Below are 22631 nucleotides of genomic sequence, written 5' to 3'. Positions count from 1 at the left end.
AAAGATAAATGACCTCCTAGCAGCCTACGCGGGATGAATTTTGCTGTATTTGAGGCGTGGGAGGGGTAGAAGCGAGCGGGGAGGGGAGGGGATCGGCCTGCGGCTCTTGTATCCGCGACGCTGCGTGGGCGTTGGAATAATTTCTTCGCGGGCGCGGACTCAAATTAGGCATTTTGTGGCTAAATGGTGGCAGATACGTCAAAATGCACGAAATTTTTGCCCTAAAAGGGCAGTAACTCGGCAAAATCTATAGGAAATGACCATCAAGTACTATATTTTTCGAATTTCGACCTTCCCCCCCTAAATTGCATTTGAGCGAGGGTCAGGGGTTCACCTAGAGGTCTCAAATTTTTCAGGCCTTATTTTTGATCGGTCCCACAACTTTTTTTCATTGGGCCAGATGGATTTGAAAAAAATCGATTTTTGCGATCCGCCCTACTGCACATTCTTTGGGAAACTTTGGGTTTGACTTTCCCTCAAACACCCCATTTCCCCTGTGGTGCACATCAGTCCTACTTTATCCAATGGCCTGACAACATTTAAATGGATCCTTGGTTTATCCTGACAAGCAACTAAATGGAAATTGCTGATCCACACATATCTTCTTCTTCACAGTTTCCAAATCAAGGTACATGGAACAGTCTTCTTGTGACTCAACTTTTTCTGAAAAGCAAGCAACGGCGCGCCGTAGAATAAAATCAAAGAATGCTGCGATTCATTTTTTTGATTCCATTCCACCACCTCTGGATTCCATTCTTTTTCCATCTACAACTGCCTTTTTAATGCGTCTCCTATACATTCTCACTAAACTATGGGACAAGATAATGTTTAAATATTTTCATTAATTTATAACAAAATATAAGTTATAAAAATACCCAAAAGCCATTTTATTAATCCGCACCGATGAGTGTAAATTATTGTGGAAGATGAATGCTGCAGACGTAGTAGTTTTCCCTAGGTTGAGTTACAAAGTTCATGAAGTTGACAAAACGGCTAATTTTTCGGTGCGCGGAGTCATTTATTTCACTGGTGTGTCTACATTTTTGAATTTTTTTTTTCAATAAAATAAATCAGAATTTAGGATAAAATTTCCTTTAAAATGACGTATATTTCATTATTATAGCATGCAGCGAAGCAAGGATATTAATTTGCAAAGTACAGTGGCACATCATTTTGACGCCGACAGTAGAAGAAAACGCTGTCTTCTTGGCTGGCACTCGAATGCATGAGGATCAACGTTGCTCTATATTTCCATATTTCCTCCCTTGATTTTGAACATCATGGAATTTTCTATATCCTTCCGTAACTGAAATTGAACAAGTGCCATAAATAATTTGAGTCCGTCGTAGCCATCGAGAAACACCTATCTCGATTTTTGTTGAGAAGTTGAGTTTTTATTCTACGGCGGCCGAATTATCGAAAAATCTCAGTTTCAAGTTATTCAGTCGATGAAATATGGAAATATTATTTATATTAAAGTTATCTTCGCTCACATAGCACACGGGTTTATCATTCCGTTTATTTTACTCTTATTTTTCCGTAACGCTCATCCCGACAGACGGCATACATCGAGGCTTTTCTTCTAATTTCCTCAGTGGAAATGCAGACGAAAATTTTTTCTGGGGTGTTATTGCACAGAGGAACAATGCACCACTTGTAATTTTTCCTTATTTAGCCATGTTCTCCTTTAAACGCAACGTGGCTCTTCCAAACCTGCAGTTACTGGGCTTGGATCTTGGACTCCTACTGAACTATGACGTCACGGCCTAAGATTAGTGGGGGCGGTATTTTTTTGCCCGCGAAACTCGGGAGACTTTTGGGAGTCATTTTCTAGTGTATAAACTGAATTTTAAGTGGAAAAAAGTATATTGCGGTACTAAGTGTTTACTGTAGTATATCAGCATACTGTTTATAAAAAGTATGCAATTTTCCTATTATCCGGAGACAGTTGACCAAAGCAAGGCCTCTGCTTTAAAAATGCTGTTCCAACGATATTTGAATGCTAATCCCAAACGAAACAGAGAGAACTCCGAACTTTATCACTACAGAGAGCAAGAAAACAACTATAACTATAGCACATTTTTAAATTTATTTCATAATTTACATCCGGAAACAAAAAACTATTAATAAGTAAAGGATTTTACGATGCTATTTCCACAAATTAAAGCATCCACTATAATAGACCTCTGGACAAAATTTTAATTTGCCTTCAAATATGTTCTAAAAAATCAATAAGGATAAATATATAGATACGTAAAACGTTTATTTTATGTAATAATTTTCCATGGAAATTTTTTTAATTGCAAGAAAAGGAGGCTTTTCTCATCAGCAGACACTCCCACCTCAATACGTATTTCCATTGGCTGACGGAAATATGACGTCAGCTCATGCAACCATGCGGCGGTCCCATGAAATTCATGGGGGTTCGGCGTATTTGCAAGGTCTTCAGCACGGATCGGCACTTCGTTAGCGTTTCTCTTTGCGAAGTGTACATAATATCGCCGTGACGTGCTTTTCCGAAGAGTGAAAAAGTTACTAGGGATATTATTTTGCTTCTGTGGGCATCATGGATCCTGGTTTCGATAAGGGAGACGCGAGAAACTTGCCTAAAGTCTCAATTGCCTCAATGTTTACATTCATAAGTAGAAATAGTAACTACATAAATTCTGAGACCCGGAGAGTGAAGATGGCTAGGTGAGTATATCGCCACGATTGGAAATTGATTTTCTTAGGGTATTAGTTGATGCTAACGTTTCTAAATCTTTTTTTTTCACATAGAGTCGGACGAGAAGAATACGGCGATGATGCTATAGGTTACGTGCAAGTTAAGCGTGATAAAAATGAATGCAACGTCCGTGCTCGTATTCGTAGGTTCGATTGAAGGCCTATGTTGTTGAAGCCCGTCTTTTGGAGGAGAGCGGCGAAAGCGAAGTTTTGACTCTTTCGTGTAAGGATTGCATAGCCAGTTTGGGTACGGAAGACTTTACTCTTAAGTGGTATTGTATCTTTTTTATTTGGCATTTTAAGGTAAACAAATTTTCCCGTTATTTATTTGTGTAGAACCACCTGATGAAATTTTTAAGCGGTGAAATCTCCGATTTAATAGACCTAACAATTAGTATTTCCTGAAGTGTGGAAAATATAATATGGAACTTCTTCGAAGTGGCCCACTTGCTCAAAATTTCACTTTTAAGTAACTTAGTGGGATAAACAAATACCCCTTTTTCTGTTGCTGTTCCTTACATTCTTTACCGGCGGCAAAAATATAGGAGATAAAACTAACCGCTTATTATTATTACATTTGTTACCTATCAAAGAGCTATAGGGTTCTCCGGTACTTATTAATTTGGTTTTGAAAGCATATATTCGAGTTACTCTAACATTGTTAACTCCAGTCTTTCCCTAGTTTCAAGAGAGAATTACTTCAGTTAATGATATTCGAGTTTTCTTAGAAAGTACCGTAATAAATCAAGAAACTGAAATTCGTCGGCACTTTTTCATCCGAACAGTTCGTCGTTCACCGTCTTGGGGGACCGTGTGAAAATACTTATTTGAGGCATTCCCACTAGTATTACTGCACATAGGCACAATGCAATACTTATAGCTGCGCTTCGACAAATCGACGAAATACGTACGACAACAAAAACGGCGTAATATCCACAATATCACTAATTCTTTACCTCCTCTACAGTAATGCGCACGGACGCGAACAACACTATTGCATAAGCTGACGTCATTCAAGATGGCAGTGGTGCGAAATACGTTCTTCTTGCATGGCAAGTGACAGCTATTTTAAATGCTCGAAATAAAAAAATGCAAGATTATACGGCCAAAGTGTTATACCACTTAGGTTAATAATTACACGTACTTTTCCGAAAGGTCTTTACCTTGATAGGTGTCCAGAGGTCTATTGCCGTGATTACTGTCTCTATCAAAACTGTAAACATTTCATCTTAAGAAGTTTCATTTCAATGGAATGATTCTATTTAAGACAAAAAAAATTGTTCATCGAGCCCCGGTTGATAATGTCAGTACATTTCGAGAATCAGCAAGAGCAAAGTTAACGTTTTTTTCACCATGATGATAAACTTTTGGCCGCTATTTCCACGAACCCAATGTGTTTACGGCTTCTTCAAGCGTAACTCCCGCGGCATTCATGAGGTTCACACGTCACACGACGTCAGCCAATAGAAATACGTTTCGCGTCGTGGGCGTGGCCAAAGCTCGTAGCGGACTTTTAAAGCTACTTATCTCGGTTAAAAATCGAATTTGAGCTCTGAAATTTGGCGTGTGTGTTTTTCATTCATATCTTTTTGGTTTAAAATAACGAAATCCAATTTCTAATTTTGAGTGTTCCTTCCTATTCAATCGTAAGCGAGTTCTCTTTAAATGAACTAAACAACTACTTTGCAACGAGTGGTATTCCTCCCCTGAACTCAGCTGATGCTCGCCTGACAAACCTTCCTTCTCTTGTCACCTTTGTGCCTTATAATGATAAAAACTTTTACTTTAACGCCAGACGCTCTGCGTAAGGTACTCACTGCGTCGAAATCTAATTCAGTTGGTATAGATGACATCTCTGTTAAATATTTGAAAGTTGCTTCTGAAGTTGTGACTCCTGCTCTACTTGAAATATTCAACCCTTCGCTGATGTCTGGAATTTTTCCCACACTTTGGAAATCTTCCCTTATTCGCCCGATTAAGAAAGTCAAAAGTCCGTCTTCCCCTTGTGTTTACCGCCCTATATCATTACTTTGTGCCATTTCTAAATGCCTTGAAAAGATAGTTTCATGCCCAGTAGCTTACCCAGCAGACTGCCCAGAAACACAGGCTCCACCAGCGCCTCTATGTTGGGTTGGCCGTTGGACTCATAGAGGATACCTCTATGCATAGAGTTTACATTACTAAGGAGGCCCCACTAGGTGGCGGTAGCAGTCATAATTTGAACACGGTCCCGCGCATTAATTCAAACTCCAACTTTTGCCACTTGTGGCGCGACCGACACTACCATCCCCTTCATTTGGCTTGTTGTCAGTGGCGGCTTATGAGTGATCGGCTGTTATCATCCTCTGTGAGCCGAGAATTTCACCGATTTTGGTGTTTTTTTTAGTATTTCTCCACCAGTAAGATATTTACGAAATATCATGGGTAAATCTCGGTGTTTTGTGCCCGGATGCAGCTCCGGCTACGATTGGGAGCTGAGGGAAAATAAGCGGTTGGGGATGCAGGACCATAGCAAGAATTTTTATCATACAGACTGTCCCAAGGGTCGTGTGTCATTTTTGACCTGTAATTTTAGTAGCTTTGCATGGAGCAATATTCATGAAAATTGTCACACTTATGGGGAAAGGTCCTAAGTTTTGTTGAGTGTAAGCAAAATTTTACAATTTTGACCTTTTGACCTCACAAAGTGGGTCCAAACCAAAAATTTGAATTTGCCTTATGGGGTTTCAATGTTAAAAAAATCGAGATAGACAAAAGTGTGAATTTCATTGACCAATATGTCAATTCTTAGGTTTTCGGACACGAGAAAACCGAAAATAACACTTTTATTTACGAATATTCAACCGTTGACCCAGTAAGGTCACCGTCAAGGTCATAATTAAGGGTGGCAAAAGGAATAGCATACCAACAAAGGTGTCGATCCATGGGTTTTGTAGGTTGCCCAAGTCATTGGTATTGTCCAAATACCCGTATTATTCACTACCTCCACTTCAAAACAATCAATTATTGATTCCACCTTGACATGTGTAGTCCGAAGTGGAATTGGGATATTCATTTTAATATCAAATGAGGAAGGTCGAAAAATAAGCCCTTGCTATTAACTATAAATAAGGGGCAGAACCTTTGCAAATATGCGACTGGCTGGACTCTTCCTTATGCCGAAGTGATCCCCGAGGACTTCCAACCTCAGAGCTCAACGTCATCTCTTTCATTGCCTTCTTAGATTGCATAGCCATCTTGAGAGGTAAAATGCTCACAGAAAATGTTCTTGGAGAACATTGCTTCACACATTTTTTTATGATTTCGTTAACCTGTAGTAAATAAAAATTCAATGATGGACCAGTCCTTGATAAAGTCTAATCCAAACATGATATGTATCTCAAAATTGATGTCATCCCTTAATTCCAAAATAAGAATTCTCCATCCTGCGTATACCTTGGTAGTAATACTATGCTATGCCATGGTAGTACTCATGCATAAAAATATACTGAACAAACAGTGAATTAGTGAACCATTAGAAATCTTCTCTGCTTTACTGCAAATCAAAGAGCCGAGGAACAACTTCTATCAGAACAGTTCTAAATCATTGCTATTGTCATTATAATATTATTGCTAAAATCATTACACTGTAATAGGTTTTCAGAAACTGATGATATTTTAAAATCATTGATGCAACGATGTTTGTCCATCTTCCGATTTTTATAATTATTTATTTACATATTCCATATTTTACACATATGCCGGCCTAGGTGGCGGTGGGGTAACGTTCTCGCCTGCCAAACAAGAGGTCGCGGGTTCGAGTCCCGCCTGGGTAGGTTTCCCCGGTCCACGGCATGGTCGTTTGTGTACGTTTGTACTTGTTACATTTGTTGAACACCCCGGTGTAAAATGGCCAGTAAGAGCTTTGGTGAGCACCCGGTGGTTTGAGAATAAAATAAAAATAAAATAAAATTTTATGCCCTTAAATAAAAAAACTGTTGTTGCCATATTTTGTAAATTATTACTGAAAGAATTTCATAGAGCATTAATTATTAAAAACATAATTACATATTTAAGTGCCTGTGCAGAAAAACTCCTTGGGCAGTTCTCTACTGTTCCCGTCGCAGTTCATATTAGGTCCACCCTCAGGAGTATTTCACAATAAACAAGGACATTCCGTCGGTCCAATATTTTCATAGTGGCATTCGTCCATCTGTTCCATTTCCTGATGCTAGTGTTTTGCATCAGGCAGCAAACTTAATCTGTGTCTTTACTGCTGCTGCTTGTTGGGGTCTGACATGAATTCTTACTCTGCGTTTTAGACAGCTGAAAATGTGTGAAATGACCCCCTTTTTTTAGATTGAGTTTTGGGACCGTTCCCATTCTGTATTTCAGCATAGATACGATGTCATAATGAACTATATATTTCTATTTTATTCATTATTATTTATATATAATTTTCTTATACATATTATGTATATTCTGAAAGAACATTTTCGTAAATGAAATGGGTATTAACAGAAAGCAACATCAATGTCAAGAACAATGCACTTCACATTTCTAATGTTGAATGCCTTTTAAGAAAAGAAAATTATGATACGGCATATTTATCTCTACACTAGTACTTACGTTGAAATGATCTCCGCTGCATGAGAGAGTTGTTTTCGGTCCGAGCATTTTGTCTCTTCGTGCTGCCGTGAACCACTTCTTTTGAAGTTTTGGATCCGTTAAAATTTTAAACAATAACTAATCTGAGCTCTTATTTGTCGTACTCTGGCAGCGTGGGATGAAATAGTGTCTATACTATTTGTCGTATAGAGCCATGCTTCTGGAAGGCAACAAAAAACCATATTGAACGAGGAAATTTCCAATGTTACACCAGAACTACTACGTGTTGCTGTCTTCTATCACGTGGCCCCTATGAAAAAATTGTATAAAACCTGTATAAAATTGTATAAAAATTTTGTATACATTCTGTATAGAATTATATACAAGTTGTATACAGTCTCTATACAGATTGTATAAAATCTCTATACAGATTTTATACAGTCTGTATACGTTATATACAAAAATGAGTGTATACAATTTGTATAAAAATATACATTTTTATACAAATTATATACAGGCTGTATAAGAATTGTATATGGGTTGTATACAATTTTATACGGGCTGAATAAGAATTGCATACGGATTGTGTGAAAGAAGACCTACCCTATGAAAAAATTGTATAAAACCTGTATAAAATTGTATAAAATCTCTATACAGATGTTATACAGTCTGTATACAAGTTATAAACAAAAATGAGTGTACATATACAATTTGTATAAAAATATGCATTTTTACACAAATTACATACACGCTGTAATAGAATTGTACATGGGCTGTATAAGAATTAAACATGGGCAGCATAAGAATTGTACATGGGCTGTATATGGGCTGAATAAGAATTGTAAACGAACTGTATGAAAGAAGACCTAGGAAAACCTCATCCAAAATAGGTGGAGTAATACTACCCATTTTCTTCCTCATTTCATCTCAGGTCATAAAGAAACACTCATAAAAATTATTCCAACAGACCATTTCCCTTACCACACTTCCTCTAGGAACCCACATGCATACAAAGGCATAGATAAAAATGGAGTGAATGCTGTCCAAAATATAACATTATAATCCTTTAAACATTGTTAAACTGAAAACTAACCAACCATTCAATACCAGATTTTTAAATGATAAATAGGGGATTCTCAAGTTAAGCAGTGGAAATTAAGAATAGCATGTAATTAATTCAAAGTAAAACATCACTTACTCATAAAAAAATAAACGTCTACAAAGTACTTCCCACACAGCACACGGACACCTTTAAGACACGTTCAGGTTAGGACTGAATTTCGTTCGATACTAGTATCTAAATAATAGGTCCAGACAATAATTTAAATAAATTAGGCTTCAATTCCATACACAATATTTATTGGGCTTCTTTGGTGAAATAATACAACACAAGAAACTACATAAGTCTTATGCACTTAATTTTCTTCTCCCCCTGCAACCGTGTTGTTGCTGTCACTTGGCGTGCCTTAGTGAGTTTCTGATAGCCACCTCCACATCTTTTTCAGGGACTGACATGCTCTCCTGCACTGCTACTGTAGTAATGAAGTATATAAAAATTTCATTGTAGCAAGAAATTGTCTCTTGTAGGTATCAAGCAGATTACATAGGACAGGAAACTACAGTCTTATTAGTCTCGTGTTTAACATTCTTAAGGTTTCAAAATTAGGAAACCTGTCCATTTTAGGCCGTAAACATTTTAGAAACTTTTCTTTGGATTTTTCTTCTTCTTAAAAAAGAAAAGATTTTAAGTAAAAATATTAAGACATATATTTATAAATGAAAGTTATAAAATATACTAGTAATGCATATATTATAATTAAGAACATTTTTCATAGAGCAATTGTTGCACGACAGATCCGAATACAACGAACACAACTAAAATGCAAGAATTTCCAAATGAATTGCTGCTACAATATTTTAAATCACCACTTTCAGTCCTGTACATCAACATCATGAAGCCACTTTTAACTAGAAATTACGTCCAAAGAATTTCAGGGAGAAAGGGTACATACCTTAATGTTTTCCGTAGGGGTGAAATTGTCTCTTCTTATCGCCAAAATACACTTCTTCTTCAATCCATGAAGATCTATAGGAAAGGTAAAAACTTGAACTTTGGGTGTTTCCTTCGCATACCGGCACCACACACGAGAAAGGCATATTTAACAAAAATGCCTCACAAACAAGTTTCTGAAGCCCACCGAATGAAATTAAAGAATAACGGAAACTTCACTATTCACAAAAACTCTAATTTTCACCAACTTAACCACAAAAATCCAAGGAATAAACCAACATAAACCACGTAATCTCCAACGGCGATCCTGGGCGATCCTTCCGCGGGCTCTCTTTCTCGGTGGCTATGGCCCCATCCGCAAAAGAAAATAGTCCCACAACGGATATGATTTTTTTTTATCCAGAGTATCCAGAAACAAAATGACTACTGTGTCATATATTAAATCACGAGTTTTTAGGAAATTTGGGCGTATGTGATACAATTTTATCGCTGCATATGAATTTGCCAATGTACTGTGTAAAACCTTCGTACCGCTTCCTACAAACGTGACAAGGGGACACTATGGAGGCTATGGGTATGGAAAATTTTCCAAGTGGCATTGAATGACTAGCGTTGATGCATCTCCGAGAATCTTGTTTAAAACGCGTTTCATGATCTTTAGAAGCAATTGAACTCTTGAATTAGGAACATTATTTTGGTCCCCTACTAAGTTGATTTTTGGACTTCAATTTGTGTCGCCTCGGTTGAAAATTTTCCAAGTGGCATTGAATGACTAGCGTTGATGCATCTCCGAGAATCTTGTTTAAAACGCGTTTCATGATCTTTAGAAGCAATTGAACTCTTGAATTTGGAACATTATTTTGGTCCCCTACTAAGTTGATTTTTGGACTTAAAATTTTGACGCCTCGGTTGAAAATTTTCCAAGTGGCATTGAATGACTAGCGTTGATGCATCTCCGAGAATCTTGTTTAAAACGCGTTTCATGATCTTTAGAAGCAATTGAACTCTTGAATTTGGAACATTATTTTGGTCCCCTACTAAGTTGATTTTTGGACTTAAAATTTTGACGCCTCGGTTGAAAATTTTCCAAGTGGCATTGAATGACTAGCGTTGATGCATCTCCGAGAATCTTGTTTAAAACGCGTTTCATGATCTTTAGAAGCAATTGAACTCTTGAATTTGGAACATTATTTTGGTCCGCTACTAAGTTGATTTTTGGACTTAAAATTTTGACGCCTCGGTTGAAAATTTTCCAAGTGGCATTGAATGACTAGCGTTGATGCATCTCCGAGAATCTTGTTTAAAACGCGTTTCATGATCTTTAGAAGCAATTGAACTCTTGAATTTGGAACATTATTTTGGTCCCCTACTAAGTTGATTTTTGGACTTCAGTTTTTGAGGCCTACTTTGAATTACTATTATACAAATTGTATACATTGTGTACAAATTGTATACATTGTATACAAATTGTATACATTCTATACAAATTGTATATGCTGTATACAGCATGTGAATTAATACAGTTTATACAATTTGTATACAATGTATACAAATTGTATACAACCTGTATAAACTGTATAGAAATTTTATACGGTTTTATACAATTTTTTCATAGGGGGGTGTTTCGTCACATCTGGTTGGTGGGACGAGTAATGCATTTGAAGTTACTTTTAAAAATTGAATTTCTGAGCGTTGATTTCTTAATAACGGCGCATCTAAAAAATTCCTGGTTTATTTTATGAAATCTCCATTTCATCATATTTTCATTTAGCGAAGTAAAAATGAATCATGCAACTGGCCCTATTCAGCAGATAATTTATCCTGTGATAACGCGTCACGGCAACACAAATCTGTACGCAGAGGTTGCCTACGTCTCGAGATTAGCACGTTTGCTGTGGGATCAGACATGGCATTGCAATCCACGTGAATTGTTCCTATATACAGGATGTTTCGGACATTTTTTTTGTAATGTAGACGCATCTTGCTTACTATGAGTGACATAAAATTTGGTGGCAACTTATGAACGGACTTCAAAATCTACAGTTTTCTCCCACTCAACCTCCCCATTTAAAATACATCGAAAGGCTTAGAATACAATTCTCTCTAGATGTGGTGACTGCTCCAGACAGTAGTAGGATGACCGTTAGACATGGTATGAACATAAATAATGATCTAATTAATCTTTAAGTTTACACATCGTTGTTGTCTGTTTGACTGATGATTTTAACTGGTAAATAAATCAACAACTGTTAACCCTTCACAACCCTTTTGTTTTTTTTTAATTTAAATTAGCAATCGATTAATCCATTAACTTCATCAGTGGTAAACAATTTTTTAAGAGAAGGCATATGAAAGAACATATAAACAGGTGTGATCTAAGATTTTTTCTTGGGGGGGCACAAGGGTCTGTAAGGTTAACGATCCTCTCATACTTGAGGTTAAAAAAATGCAAATATTCCTGTACCAAATATCCTCTTTATTTTAATATGAAAGTTATTAATATGAAATGCAATGATTGGGTCTCCGTAATATACAAAGTCAACGAACGTAATGATAACCGTGTAAAAAATTTTGTCTATTTTTTAGGCATCTTGGGGGCAAACTCCCTTCGCCCCCCCCCCCCCCCCCCCCCCTGTAAATCTGCCTATTCATACAAACACACATGTATTCATGAATTTGACACTGAATTTTGGGCAGAATTATGTTCCTTGCATTCAAAAATTTAATAACAGAGAGAATATCACAGTCAGAAGATTAAGGAGTTGTTTTAATTATTTTAAATTCATACATACAAAGAAACTCAGAAGAGAAATCACTGAGATTAGTGTAAATTGTAGCCAACGAACAGGATAAAAGTGCAAATAGGCGGATCACTGACACCAGTGCCACAGCAGAGAAATAACCATACAGTGCTTACTTAATCGATATGTCTCATTGATGAAATCTTCTCGGGAAATCAGCCGGGTGATGATGGCCATTGCTGCCAACGTTTCGATGGCCTTCTCTGCCATCGTCTTCGCCCTGAAGACGATGGCAGAGAAGGCCATCGAAACGTTGGCAGCAATGGCCATCATCACCCGGCTGATTTCCCGAGAAGATTTCATCAACAGCATTCGCTGGGAAAGAACCAAATCCTTCTTCGATATGTCTCATGTATAGGCACTATGAGTGAACAAAATTTCTTATGTCACACTCACAACAACTCAAGTGCGTCTTACTTTGGGTTCAAATAACATTTCAGAAAATGTTTGTATACTTTTATTTTTGAGTGCAAAGTATTAGTTTTTCCATGTGTATGTTTTAATCGGGGGCATTTTTGTATTTCATCTGACGCTCTTGTAATGATTACAGGTAGTAAGTATTAAAAGAATATAGAGAATATGACTTGTACTTGATAATGACCCAACGGTTGTAATGATTGCTGTGAATGGTTGTAATGGATGTTAATGTAACTTGTAATGATTTTGTACTTGATTATGACCTAATGGTTGAAACGCGTCGTACTCTAAATAAACCTGTGGAAAAGTGCCATCTCTATTTTCTTTTAATACTTATAGGATTTCATTCCAATACATGTCGCCTGCTTCTTTTACTTTCATTACAGGTAGTGCCTCATCCAAATCCTAATCCAGGCATACGGTACCAATATTTCCTGCCTCTAACTCCAAAAACTGCCGTTCCTGGACCAATGGTGTATGCAAGTCTTCCACCTGGGTCACAAGGACCCTCTGGTAAGTCGTTTTTTATAAAAAGTTATTTTTAGTAGCTGGTAAAAGTACTGAGAAAAAGTGACTGGGCTCAATTCCAGTTATGTACTTGGTTAAAAAAGTTATCAATCATGAGTAGAAATTTCTGATTTTTAAAAGTTATCTGTAAAATAACAGTAACAATTCCTTTTTGTAATATCATCCACTCTAGAGACCACCTGGCAACTGTGAAATATTGCAGTACAAATGTGGAATAATTGAGTCATTGAAATTACTAAAGTTGCAGTTTCACTTGCGATACATAAAATTATAAGTGGTGTAACAACGCAGGGGGTGTCTTACTTTGTACCCATCTTATGAAGGCTATAACAAAAGGGTGGCTGAACCTAAACAAGCAAATGATGGTACTCAGGGACTCGAAGTTTTTCTTCAGGCTTTGGTAAATCAGTTACAGGGGCGGATCCAGGATTTCTTTCTGGGAGGGGCACAAGCAACGCCGTACCCAGGATTTTGTTCAGGGGGGGGGCACAAGGATACCTTGTTATACCAAACGAACGAAATTATAATGGGACGGTATTAAAAATCTATCATAATTTTAAGGGTCTGGGGGGGGCACGTGCCCCCGTGCCCCCCCCCCTGGATCCGCCTATGATCAGTTATATCATCGATTAATCGAAAGTAATCATCGATTGCAAGCTAGTAACAATTTCAACAAAAGTAACGATTCCTCTTCCACTCGAAGGAGTAAATTACTATTAGAAATTGACATTTCTTAAAAAATAATCGTTACAAGTAATCCCATCACTTATCAACACTGCTTATTATTAACGGCACTGAATTTTCACAAATCGCAATTACAAGTACTGTTAATTGTAACAATATTCATATCCATAGTTGTGATAAGTCATAATAACTAATCCTATGTATGGTAATAATAGCAATTCCATGAAGTCAATTTCTTATCCATTTAAATAAAAATCGTTCAACTGAACTCAGAGATTTTGCCATTTACAAAAATTCGGTTCCTCTAGTTAATAGCTTCCAGTGTTAAAGAGGAATGAATATTATAACTTAGTAGTATTGTGTATTAAAGTATGTGTGCCAAAGGTTGAAAATTGTGTGTGATCCTTGTAAATATTTTGTTTGCAACTAAATATTATAATTATGAAAAAGGAAACTAGAATTTGGAAGCAGGCAGATAGCTGGGGGGGTTTCCAACCCCACCCAAAAATATTTCCCTCAGTGCAACTGCGTGCCATATATTCCTGTAGGAGACAACCAGCTTTGATGATGTGGCTTTCTCTTTGATGATGAAAGTTGTGGAAAGATATCAGGGTCTCAAATCAGAATTTTTGCTCCAAATGGGGAAATGTAAAGTCCTGCTGCTGCCAGACCCCTAGAGTTTGAAATTTTTCAAAAAATTGGGGAGATAGTATACAATTTTTTAAGGTTGGCATTTTATTTTGACGCATGAAAGAACATATTAATGCATATTCATGAATTTGACGTTGAACTTATGGTCAAATTATGTTCATTGCATTCAAAAACCGAATCACAGAATATCACAGTCGGCAGGTTAAAGATTTGTCTTAATAATTTTAAATGCATACAGACAAGGAAATACAGGAGAGAAATCAATGAGATTAGTGTAAATTCTAAGTAGGTATCTGTCTGTCTAAAATGACCATAACCTGTGAAATATTTTCAAGAATTCCTATTTACTGTTGAAATGGTCTCACTGATCCATTGTACCACGTCTCAATGATCCATTATAGCGAGTTTGGGATTGAAAAAAAAATCATCTTTTTTCCCATGATTAGAATCACTGAGCAATCCTGATAAGTAAACAAGGGAAATATTTTTACAATAATAAAACATTTGGCAGATAACTGGCCAAAGCATGCTAACAAATCACTTGTCTAAAAACTACTCTAATCTTCTTTCTATGTGCAGAATATGATGGATCTAACAGAGTTCTACCTGGAGAAGCAACTGCAAGGCCGAGGTAATCAAATATGAGGGTTGCTCAGGAAGTTATGCACCACAATTTTTCTCAGCCGACAACAATGGTGTGAATTCGAAACATTACGTATGCATTGTCTGAAGTTTCATGGGTGCCCGTGCAAAATTTCTGCCTCCTATGACAGATAGCTTAGATGCAGGACAATTTCATAATGGCATCTGTGAGTGATGTTCATTGCAAGTAGCGTGCCATCATTGAATTTCTCACTGCAGAGAAATAAACAGTAAGGAATGCTCAAAAGCATTTCTGCAAAGTCTATGGAGTATCTGCTGTCAATAGGATTAAGGTTAGTTGCTGGGCTCAAAGTACAAGGACATCAAATGACGGTTCGATGGTGCTCTAAGATTTGCAGTGGTCAGGGAACGTGGATTGGTACCAACAGGGCATGCATGAACTTGTTTTGTGCTGAAGGAAGGCTATAGAATGGGACATAGATTACATTTTTTTAAATACAGCGTGTGTAGTTGAAACATCATTCTTTTGTGTGTGCAATTCTCATTACGAGCAAATAATAAATGTCGAAGAAAAAAAATACGGTGCATTACTTTCTGGGCAACCATCGTATCTTATAAAATTATATTTTAATTTAATTCAATGGAATGACTGAATCACAGAAGTCAAATTATTACTTTTTCACATAAAAGCACTAACTGCAACATAGTTAAAAAATTTCACAATGGAAGTGTCATTTGCCGAAATGGAAATTGATTTTTCCTCTGGAATTTTTTCACTTTTTGTGCAAATGTGGATGGGACTAGTTAAAGAAATTTTACAGGCTAGTTTGCAGTTATTTTCTTGAGTAATGCATGCTGTTCCCTTATAGAGTGAAAAACTGAAAACTTTTTTTTATTCTTTGAAGTTTAACGAGTCATTTTACCACATCTTTTCAAAATTTCTACAAATTTTCAATTTTTGTACGCAGTGGAACCGGATTAAAGTAAGTTAAAGTGAGTACGGGCTATTGCAAGATCCCCGCCATTACGAGAGATAGCCGAAGCACCATCAATTGACCCTTTCATTAGCATGTAAAAAAATTTGCTTTTACGAGGCCTTTTGGTGTTGGCATTTGCCATGGCAAGAGCTTCCATTGCCGAAAAACCTTCAGCAAGAGTCCCTAATCTGTGTAATTGCTGGCGATCTATTATAAATGGAGTTAACGTGGAGTGCTCAGTCTCATTCATGGGGTAAACTGTTGTTCGATAAAGAAGTAGTTCATTTTGGTGAAAGTATTGTGGCACTAACACCAGCGAATGCTCGACCTTCTTTTGTTCCTCGGGCAGCAGAAAGCAGTTGACACCATACACGCACATCTGTGAGTTACATGAATAGGGAGCTTTTGAAGGTAGACACTGTGGCCAAAAACACAAACATGTCTAAGCGAGAAAATGAAAATAATAGAGCAATACGAGAGTAGTGTAATTAATTTATCTTCCTATTTGCACTTCACAATTTAAAAATGTAAAAGTACTCTAGGAATGCAGAACATGGAGAGTTAGAAGGAGCTTTACTGGGGTGGTTTTGCCCACTTCAATCTGCGGGAACTACTTACTGAGAAAGGGGCTATGCTTAAGGCTAAAGCGGTGTATTTTAGTGATGGATTAAGAACCAAGAACCTCAAGTGTTTGGAAGGTTGATTATACTAATATAAAGCACGAAAGCATTATTTCCCTTCGTAATTGCTTGTGATGCCTGCAGTGTAAACCCTGAAGCCGTGGAAGAAAGGACTCCGATCCATTTTTTTTCCCATTATCAATAAGAAAGAATAACTTAATGTTATTATATAAAAAAAAAAAGAACTTGTTCTGTCTTAAAATACCTTTTTTTATTGCCAAATTTTCATCTATGACGCTAATATAAACCATATATTTTGAGCCACAATCCTGTTCCTATATACCGTTTATATCTGATTATAGTCCTCCCTTTTTTTCCAAAACTGTCCATGGTAAAAGTAAAGAGGGGACTATATTCAAATGCATTTTTTTGTATTTTTCCCCGAAACCGAAGCCACAAAATTAGGGGGGGACTAAATTCAGAGAAATACGGTAAGTGTGGAAAATTAGGTAGGTTTTTGGCTATTATTTGCTCCACCACCGGTAAAATGACAATTCGCTATAGCGAGTGTTTATTTTGAGCACCCTGAGGTCTCGTTTAATTGAAGTTGCACTGTGTAAAATATAGTAAAAGAATTCGTTTGATTTGATATAAAATAGTGCAGAAATATTTTTCTACAGGAACCATAGGTTTTTAACTTGTTTTTCAATCCTACATTCCACCAGTATGTATGGAGTATTTTACAGACTACTAAACTTGATTTCTTTTACTATTTTACTCTCTCCATTCACCACAACTTGGACAGTTTCCCTCTCCAGCTCACAATAATGGCAATTTCCTTTCATTCTATCCATTAATCCTTTTCTCCTCCTATCCCTCCCCTACTTGCTATGCATTCTTCCCTGTGGCACGGTTTTTTATATCCACTCCCAACTCAGTGCTCGCTCCATTCAAAACCCTCTGTCTCCTCCTCATCTCATCTATAGAAGCCGCCTCTCCTCACCCACCATATCCAGCACTTCATTGTCCCTCCTCCTCTTTCTGTCAACTTCACTTTCTCCATTATCCTCCACATGTCGAACACCTCCAGTCGTCTCTTGCACTCCTTCACAAATGTCCATACAGTTAAGAACTTCAGATCAAACTCTTCTGTTGCATTCTCTTAACACTTGTACCACAGTCCTCTCATCAGCTCGATCCTCTATCAGGGTTCTCACTCAACCGTGAAAACTTTAAAACTGTGAATAAGCTGTGAATTTTGTCCACTGTGAAAAAACATGGTAATAGCCGTGAATTTTGTCATAAAACCTCAAAAATCTCTCAAACTTTATTGTAGATCTACGATTGACACATCAAAAGAAAAATCGATACGTCGATCATGTTTCAAGGGACTGTCCTTGCATTTATTTATCTGCACCCTTATATTTGAAATGCAATTATTAGTCTGTGTGCTGTGACGACGCATTGACCTTGAGCCTGTGATTGGAAGACATTAACCCTAGCTAAAAATTCAGACACTTCTTTACGGCCCTGCCAACCCGCTCCCTCCATTTTCCCACTCACAACCCTTAGCAGGAACTGAATCATGCCAACGTTAGGTGACGTCATAAGAGAGAGAGAGAGAGAGAGAGAGAGCACTTTCATTGCTGCGATTGCATTCACGGCATCTGTCGCGTTTGTTATGTTTTTAGTCGATGTGCGGCCAATGATTGTTTTGTGATCAATATTTCTGCCTAAAATGGCTTAACAACAGACCATGAATTTGACGAAATTATCACCGTGAAAACCTGGAAACTGAACTGTGAATTTTACAATTTAGTTAGAGTGGGAACCCTGTCTATTCATAAACTTCCTCCCCTCACTAATGTAACTCTCTTCCCAATGTCTTTTGCTGCTGTGCCCATTTTTCTCCAATGCACTGCCAAATTAATTGCACTGCTCCGCGTCAGTGTGTGTCTCCATAGACTATAATCCTCGCATACCTTGCCTATAACGCTTAACAACATCCCATTACTATGTACTACTTTGATCTTCTACATTTTCAACATGCAAATATCCGCAGCTTGATGGAAGCACAAGGAACTAGCAACCACCACTACCGAGGGAGGAAAGGGCGTCCAGGGCAGAGGGGACAACAGAGCCACGTGGAGCACGGTCTCCCCTTCCAGCCATCGAACCTCGTCTACCACCCATCGCCCGTCAACAACCCCTCGGTCCCTGGACATCACTTTGTGTGGAGGGTCTCCGAAATGACTCCTTGCTCTAAGAGCTGTGGCGGAGGTGAGCACATTCTATATTCTGGCATGAAAGACTGGCTGTAAGACACTACTGGGTTCTTAACTAAACTAAAAATAGATAGTTCCATCGTAAAGCCTACATCACATGAAGTAACTGATAAAAATAACCTGAGTGATTCAAAAGTAAATGGTGGGGATTCTACGCTAGAATAACTATACTATTCTATTCTATTCTGAGTAAAAATGGTGGGAATTGGTAGTCACTTTGAAAATCCAAAAATCAACCTATCCACCCTTTCATCTTCAAAATTGATTTGTGTTTCGTTTTATTAATAATTGTGAAGCATCATAAGTTACAGTTAAATTCAGTTTGATGTGGTTTAGAATGGGATTATTTACCTGTAATCTGAAATATCGGTCTTAAACCTATTTCACTGTCAAATCTATTCATGAAAAATAAAGAGCCCATTTCTCCTTCAGTTGTGTATTTCTTGAGGTATTTATGATGGAAATTGCTGGCCTTCCTCAGATAAGTTGATGAAGTTCACAAATTCATGCCAAGTTAGTCATCACTTTCACGCTGCTCTTCTATGCCATGTGCTTGGGTCTCCTGTGGTTCCTTGTTGTTTACACTCTTGTGAACAATGCCCTCCCTAAATGAAAGTTTCTGCTTCAACAAGAAAAAGAATCAGAACTGTTGATGTCATCAGCTCATTAAAGTACTTTTTTAAATTTTCTTTTCTTTAATTTAAAAGACAAGTCAAAGGGGGGAAAAAGTTTTTGTCTCTACGTATACAGGGTGGAGATAAATTATATCATGAAATTTTAACATTGGATGGCTGATGCTGGTAGGAACAAAAATTACAAACAATGTTGGGGTGGAATATGCACCATTTTTAAACTTCAGAAACTTTGAGGCAATCATTACGATTGGCCACGAGTTTTCCCTGTTTCTGGATGTTCTGGACAAAGGCATTCAAAGTCAAAAGCATCCATCAACCAGGCAAACTCGCGGCCAATCGTAATGCTTGGCTCAAAGCAGTGGCGGATACATAAGGGGGGCACAGAGGGCGTGCACCCCCTCGGAGCTACCTGCATTGCCCAACATTGCAGAACCACAGTTGTAACTCTTTATGCATCGCAAGATGGCATCGTCTTGTGTAATCAGTTTGAATAAAACTTTCCATGATACTTTTTTTTTATAACGATAAAAAGTAGAGGTGGCTCAAGATATCTTTTGTGCGTCCCCCCCCCCCCCCCTTTAGATGTATCTGTATCCTCTACTGGCTCATAGTTTCTCAATTTTAAAAATGGTGCATTTTTGATCTGAACGCCATTTGTCATTTTGGTGCCTCCTGGCATCAGCTATCGTGGGTTGAAATTTTGTGGTGCATGCTTTTCTCCACCCTGTATTTCCTTTCCATATTCTTAATGCTTTCAATGTGAATATGTCTAATGTAAATGTTTACTGAATTAGACCTTCCCTCTAAAACTTTTTCAAGGCAAGAGGCGAACAGTGATGTCGTGCGTGAGGGAAACCAGTGCAGCCACCACGAGTGGGTCATCGCAGTCAGCAGCACCATTGCAAGAGAGCCCAGCGGAGGGCAGCGCCTGCGACCCCAATTCACCCCCTCAGGAGACGGTGGTTCGGTGCAACATCAAGCCCTGTCCAGCCGAGTGAGTAACTCACCATCATCAGGGGTGTTACCCATTCATTCAGCCGTTTCATTTTATGCATAATAATAATATTTACTTGCCTGGAGATCTTAGTACATACATTTTCCATGATATACTTCATGTGTCAATGTTTAGTTACAAAAAAAAGACATTAAAAAAAATAATAACAACATTAACCATACAGAACATATTTACATAGTTGAATATTCCTCAATAGAATAAAAAATAAATGTATCAAAAAGAACTGCTTCACCTTAAATTTCAGTGCTTTAAAACTAGACATTTTTTCCACACTCCTAATGTTTCTAGGAAGCTTGTTGTATAGTAGTACACCCATGTCTCGTATAGCGCAAGGGATGCGTTCCTTGGGGTCTTTGCACTACACGAATTTGCGTTATACGAGAGCGTTTTAACATTGGGAAGATAGGGATGCGTTCCTGGTAGCATAGGTCTTGGGTATTGAATTTCCTCTAAAACATATATATTCCCATAAATAGCCTTAGAAAACATTATTTATATAAATGTTTATAGTTTAAAACATCTTTAAAGATAGTATGCACGCATTTGAAGACTTTTATTCACGTTAAAAAAAATTCTTACGAGCTTTTGAAATTCCCTCCTGTCGTGCGGGTGGGCTAACATCTGCTATCTCAGGGGTTCGTAATGCATTGCCGGTAGTTGACGATTTTTCAAACCAGTCTAAAAACAACTATTGTGTCACCCAGGCCCTTTTGTCGCTCATCGAAATGACAGGCAAATGCTACTTTGAATGCCATTTCATAGCTAGCGGAGTTTATGAATGATAAATCATTTTAATTTGAAGTCCTCCGAGTCATTAGCAGCTACCTGAAACAGTCTTTAGATGCCTTGAAACCTGACCCGGGTTTTCCTTCCCTGAAAATGAATGAACGAGATTGCATTCTTTTCCAAAACAATATCGTCTCGTCAAAACCAAAAACTGGTTGAGGGGGAAAGGAGCCACTTTCAATCACAGCTTGGAGTTCATCAGAAAATGTTGTGGGGACTGCGCTATCAACACTTGCAGATTCACCTGATATCGCCGCACTGAAAATACCTGCTTGCCGTTTAAATTCTGGAACCAACCGGAGCTTTCACTAAATGTCTCGGAGCGATTACCACTCTCGTCTTTTTGTACTGATTCATTATGAACTTTCCGTATGTGTAGACCGCTTGGTTGAAGTTGGTGCGGCTGAGGTCACTGATGTTTTAACTTCGTCTTTATTCAGAATAAGGCATCGTGCGTTTAAACTTCCGCGCAATATCGCTTTGACGTTCTCCATTTTCAAAGCAATTGACCTATATCAATTTCTCTTCTAGATTTATGGTTTTTCTTGAGAAATTCTTGATTTTTCTACCCGCATTCCTATTTTTTGCCATTTTCTCTTGGTTTTTACTCTGCATGGCTCTATCGAAATCACCTTCTACTGCTGAACTGTATTCTTGAGAAGCAGAGGGGCTACGACTGCGGGGAGGGAACGAAGCTATTGTGTTTGAGACTCTGTAGCGGAGCCTTTTATGTGTTGATGCTATTCATACGCAACTCGGCCACCGCTCCATTTCTCCCCCGTGAATACCGATGACCTTGAAGGTTTTAGGGTAGACCCTCTACCTGGAAGTCAATCGCCCGATAACCTATGAGGGCAAAAATTACGTCTCAACCAGTATTGCTTAAAAAAACTCATTTCCACTAGCCCCACGCTTAATTTATGATCTAAATTAACTCATTCTGTTAAGGAGACGAGATAAATTACTTCGGTAGGCCGACTATCTGGACCCCATGACGAGTAATGCTTTTGGCCATTGCACAGCAATAGATTCCGATTAATACATAAACAAATTATAAGATTTGAAGCAAGCAATACTATTAATATGCGTAAAATGATAGCAATTTCGTGTGTACTTAGCGCAAGTTCACGTTTTATCACGAGAGCGTTTAAGATTTTTGATTAGGCTACACTGCGTTGCAATGTTTCCCTGAGGAACAAATTTGCGCTATATCGAAATTGCGCTAATCGAAATTGCGCTATACGAGACATGGGTGTAGTCCCATGTTAAGGGGGGAAAGGCTGGTTTTACTGGTTTTGATGAACTTT

General features: G+C 37.8%; 1 protein-coding gene across 2 annotated transcripts in view; it reads left to right on the top strand.

Annotated features, from left to right (window-relative positions):
• LOC124168917 (thrombospondin type-1 domain-containing protein 4-like) overlaps window positions 1-22631 on the top strand; it is a 351906-nt gene that overhangs the window by 298212 nt on the left and 31063 nt on the right. For both annotated transcript variants that reach the window (XM_046547306.1, XM_046547308.1), the window contains 4 exons: window positions 12927-13053; window positions 14983-15034; window positions 18666-18883; window positions 20343-20517. In XM_046547306.1, the coding sequence (XP_046403262.1) occupies window positions 12927-13053; window positions 14983-15034; window positions 18666-18883; window positions 20343-20517 (572 nt within the window). The remainder of the gene's footprint in view (window positions 1-12926; window positions 13054-14982; window positions 15035-18665; window positions 18884-20342; window positions 20518-22631) is intronic.

The sequence above is a fragment of the Ischnura elegans genome, chromosome 12, assembly GCF_921293095.1.
Source record: "Ischnura elegans chromosome 12, ioIscEleg1.1, whole genome shotgun sequence".
Lineage (NCBI taxonomy): Eukaryota > Metazoa > Arthropoda > Insecta > Odonata > Coenagrionidae > Ischnura > Ischnura elegans.
Note: the sequence above shows the minus strand (reverse complement) of the source record. Positions and strands in the feature narration are given on the sequence as shown.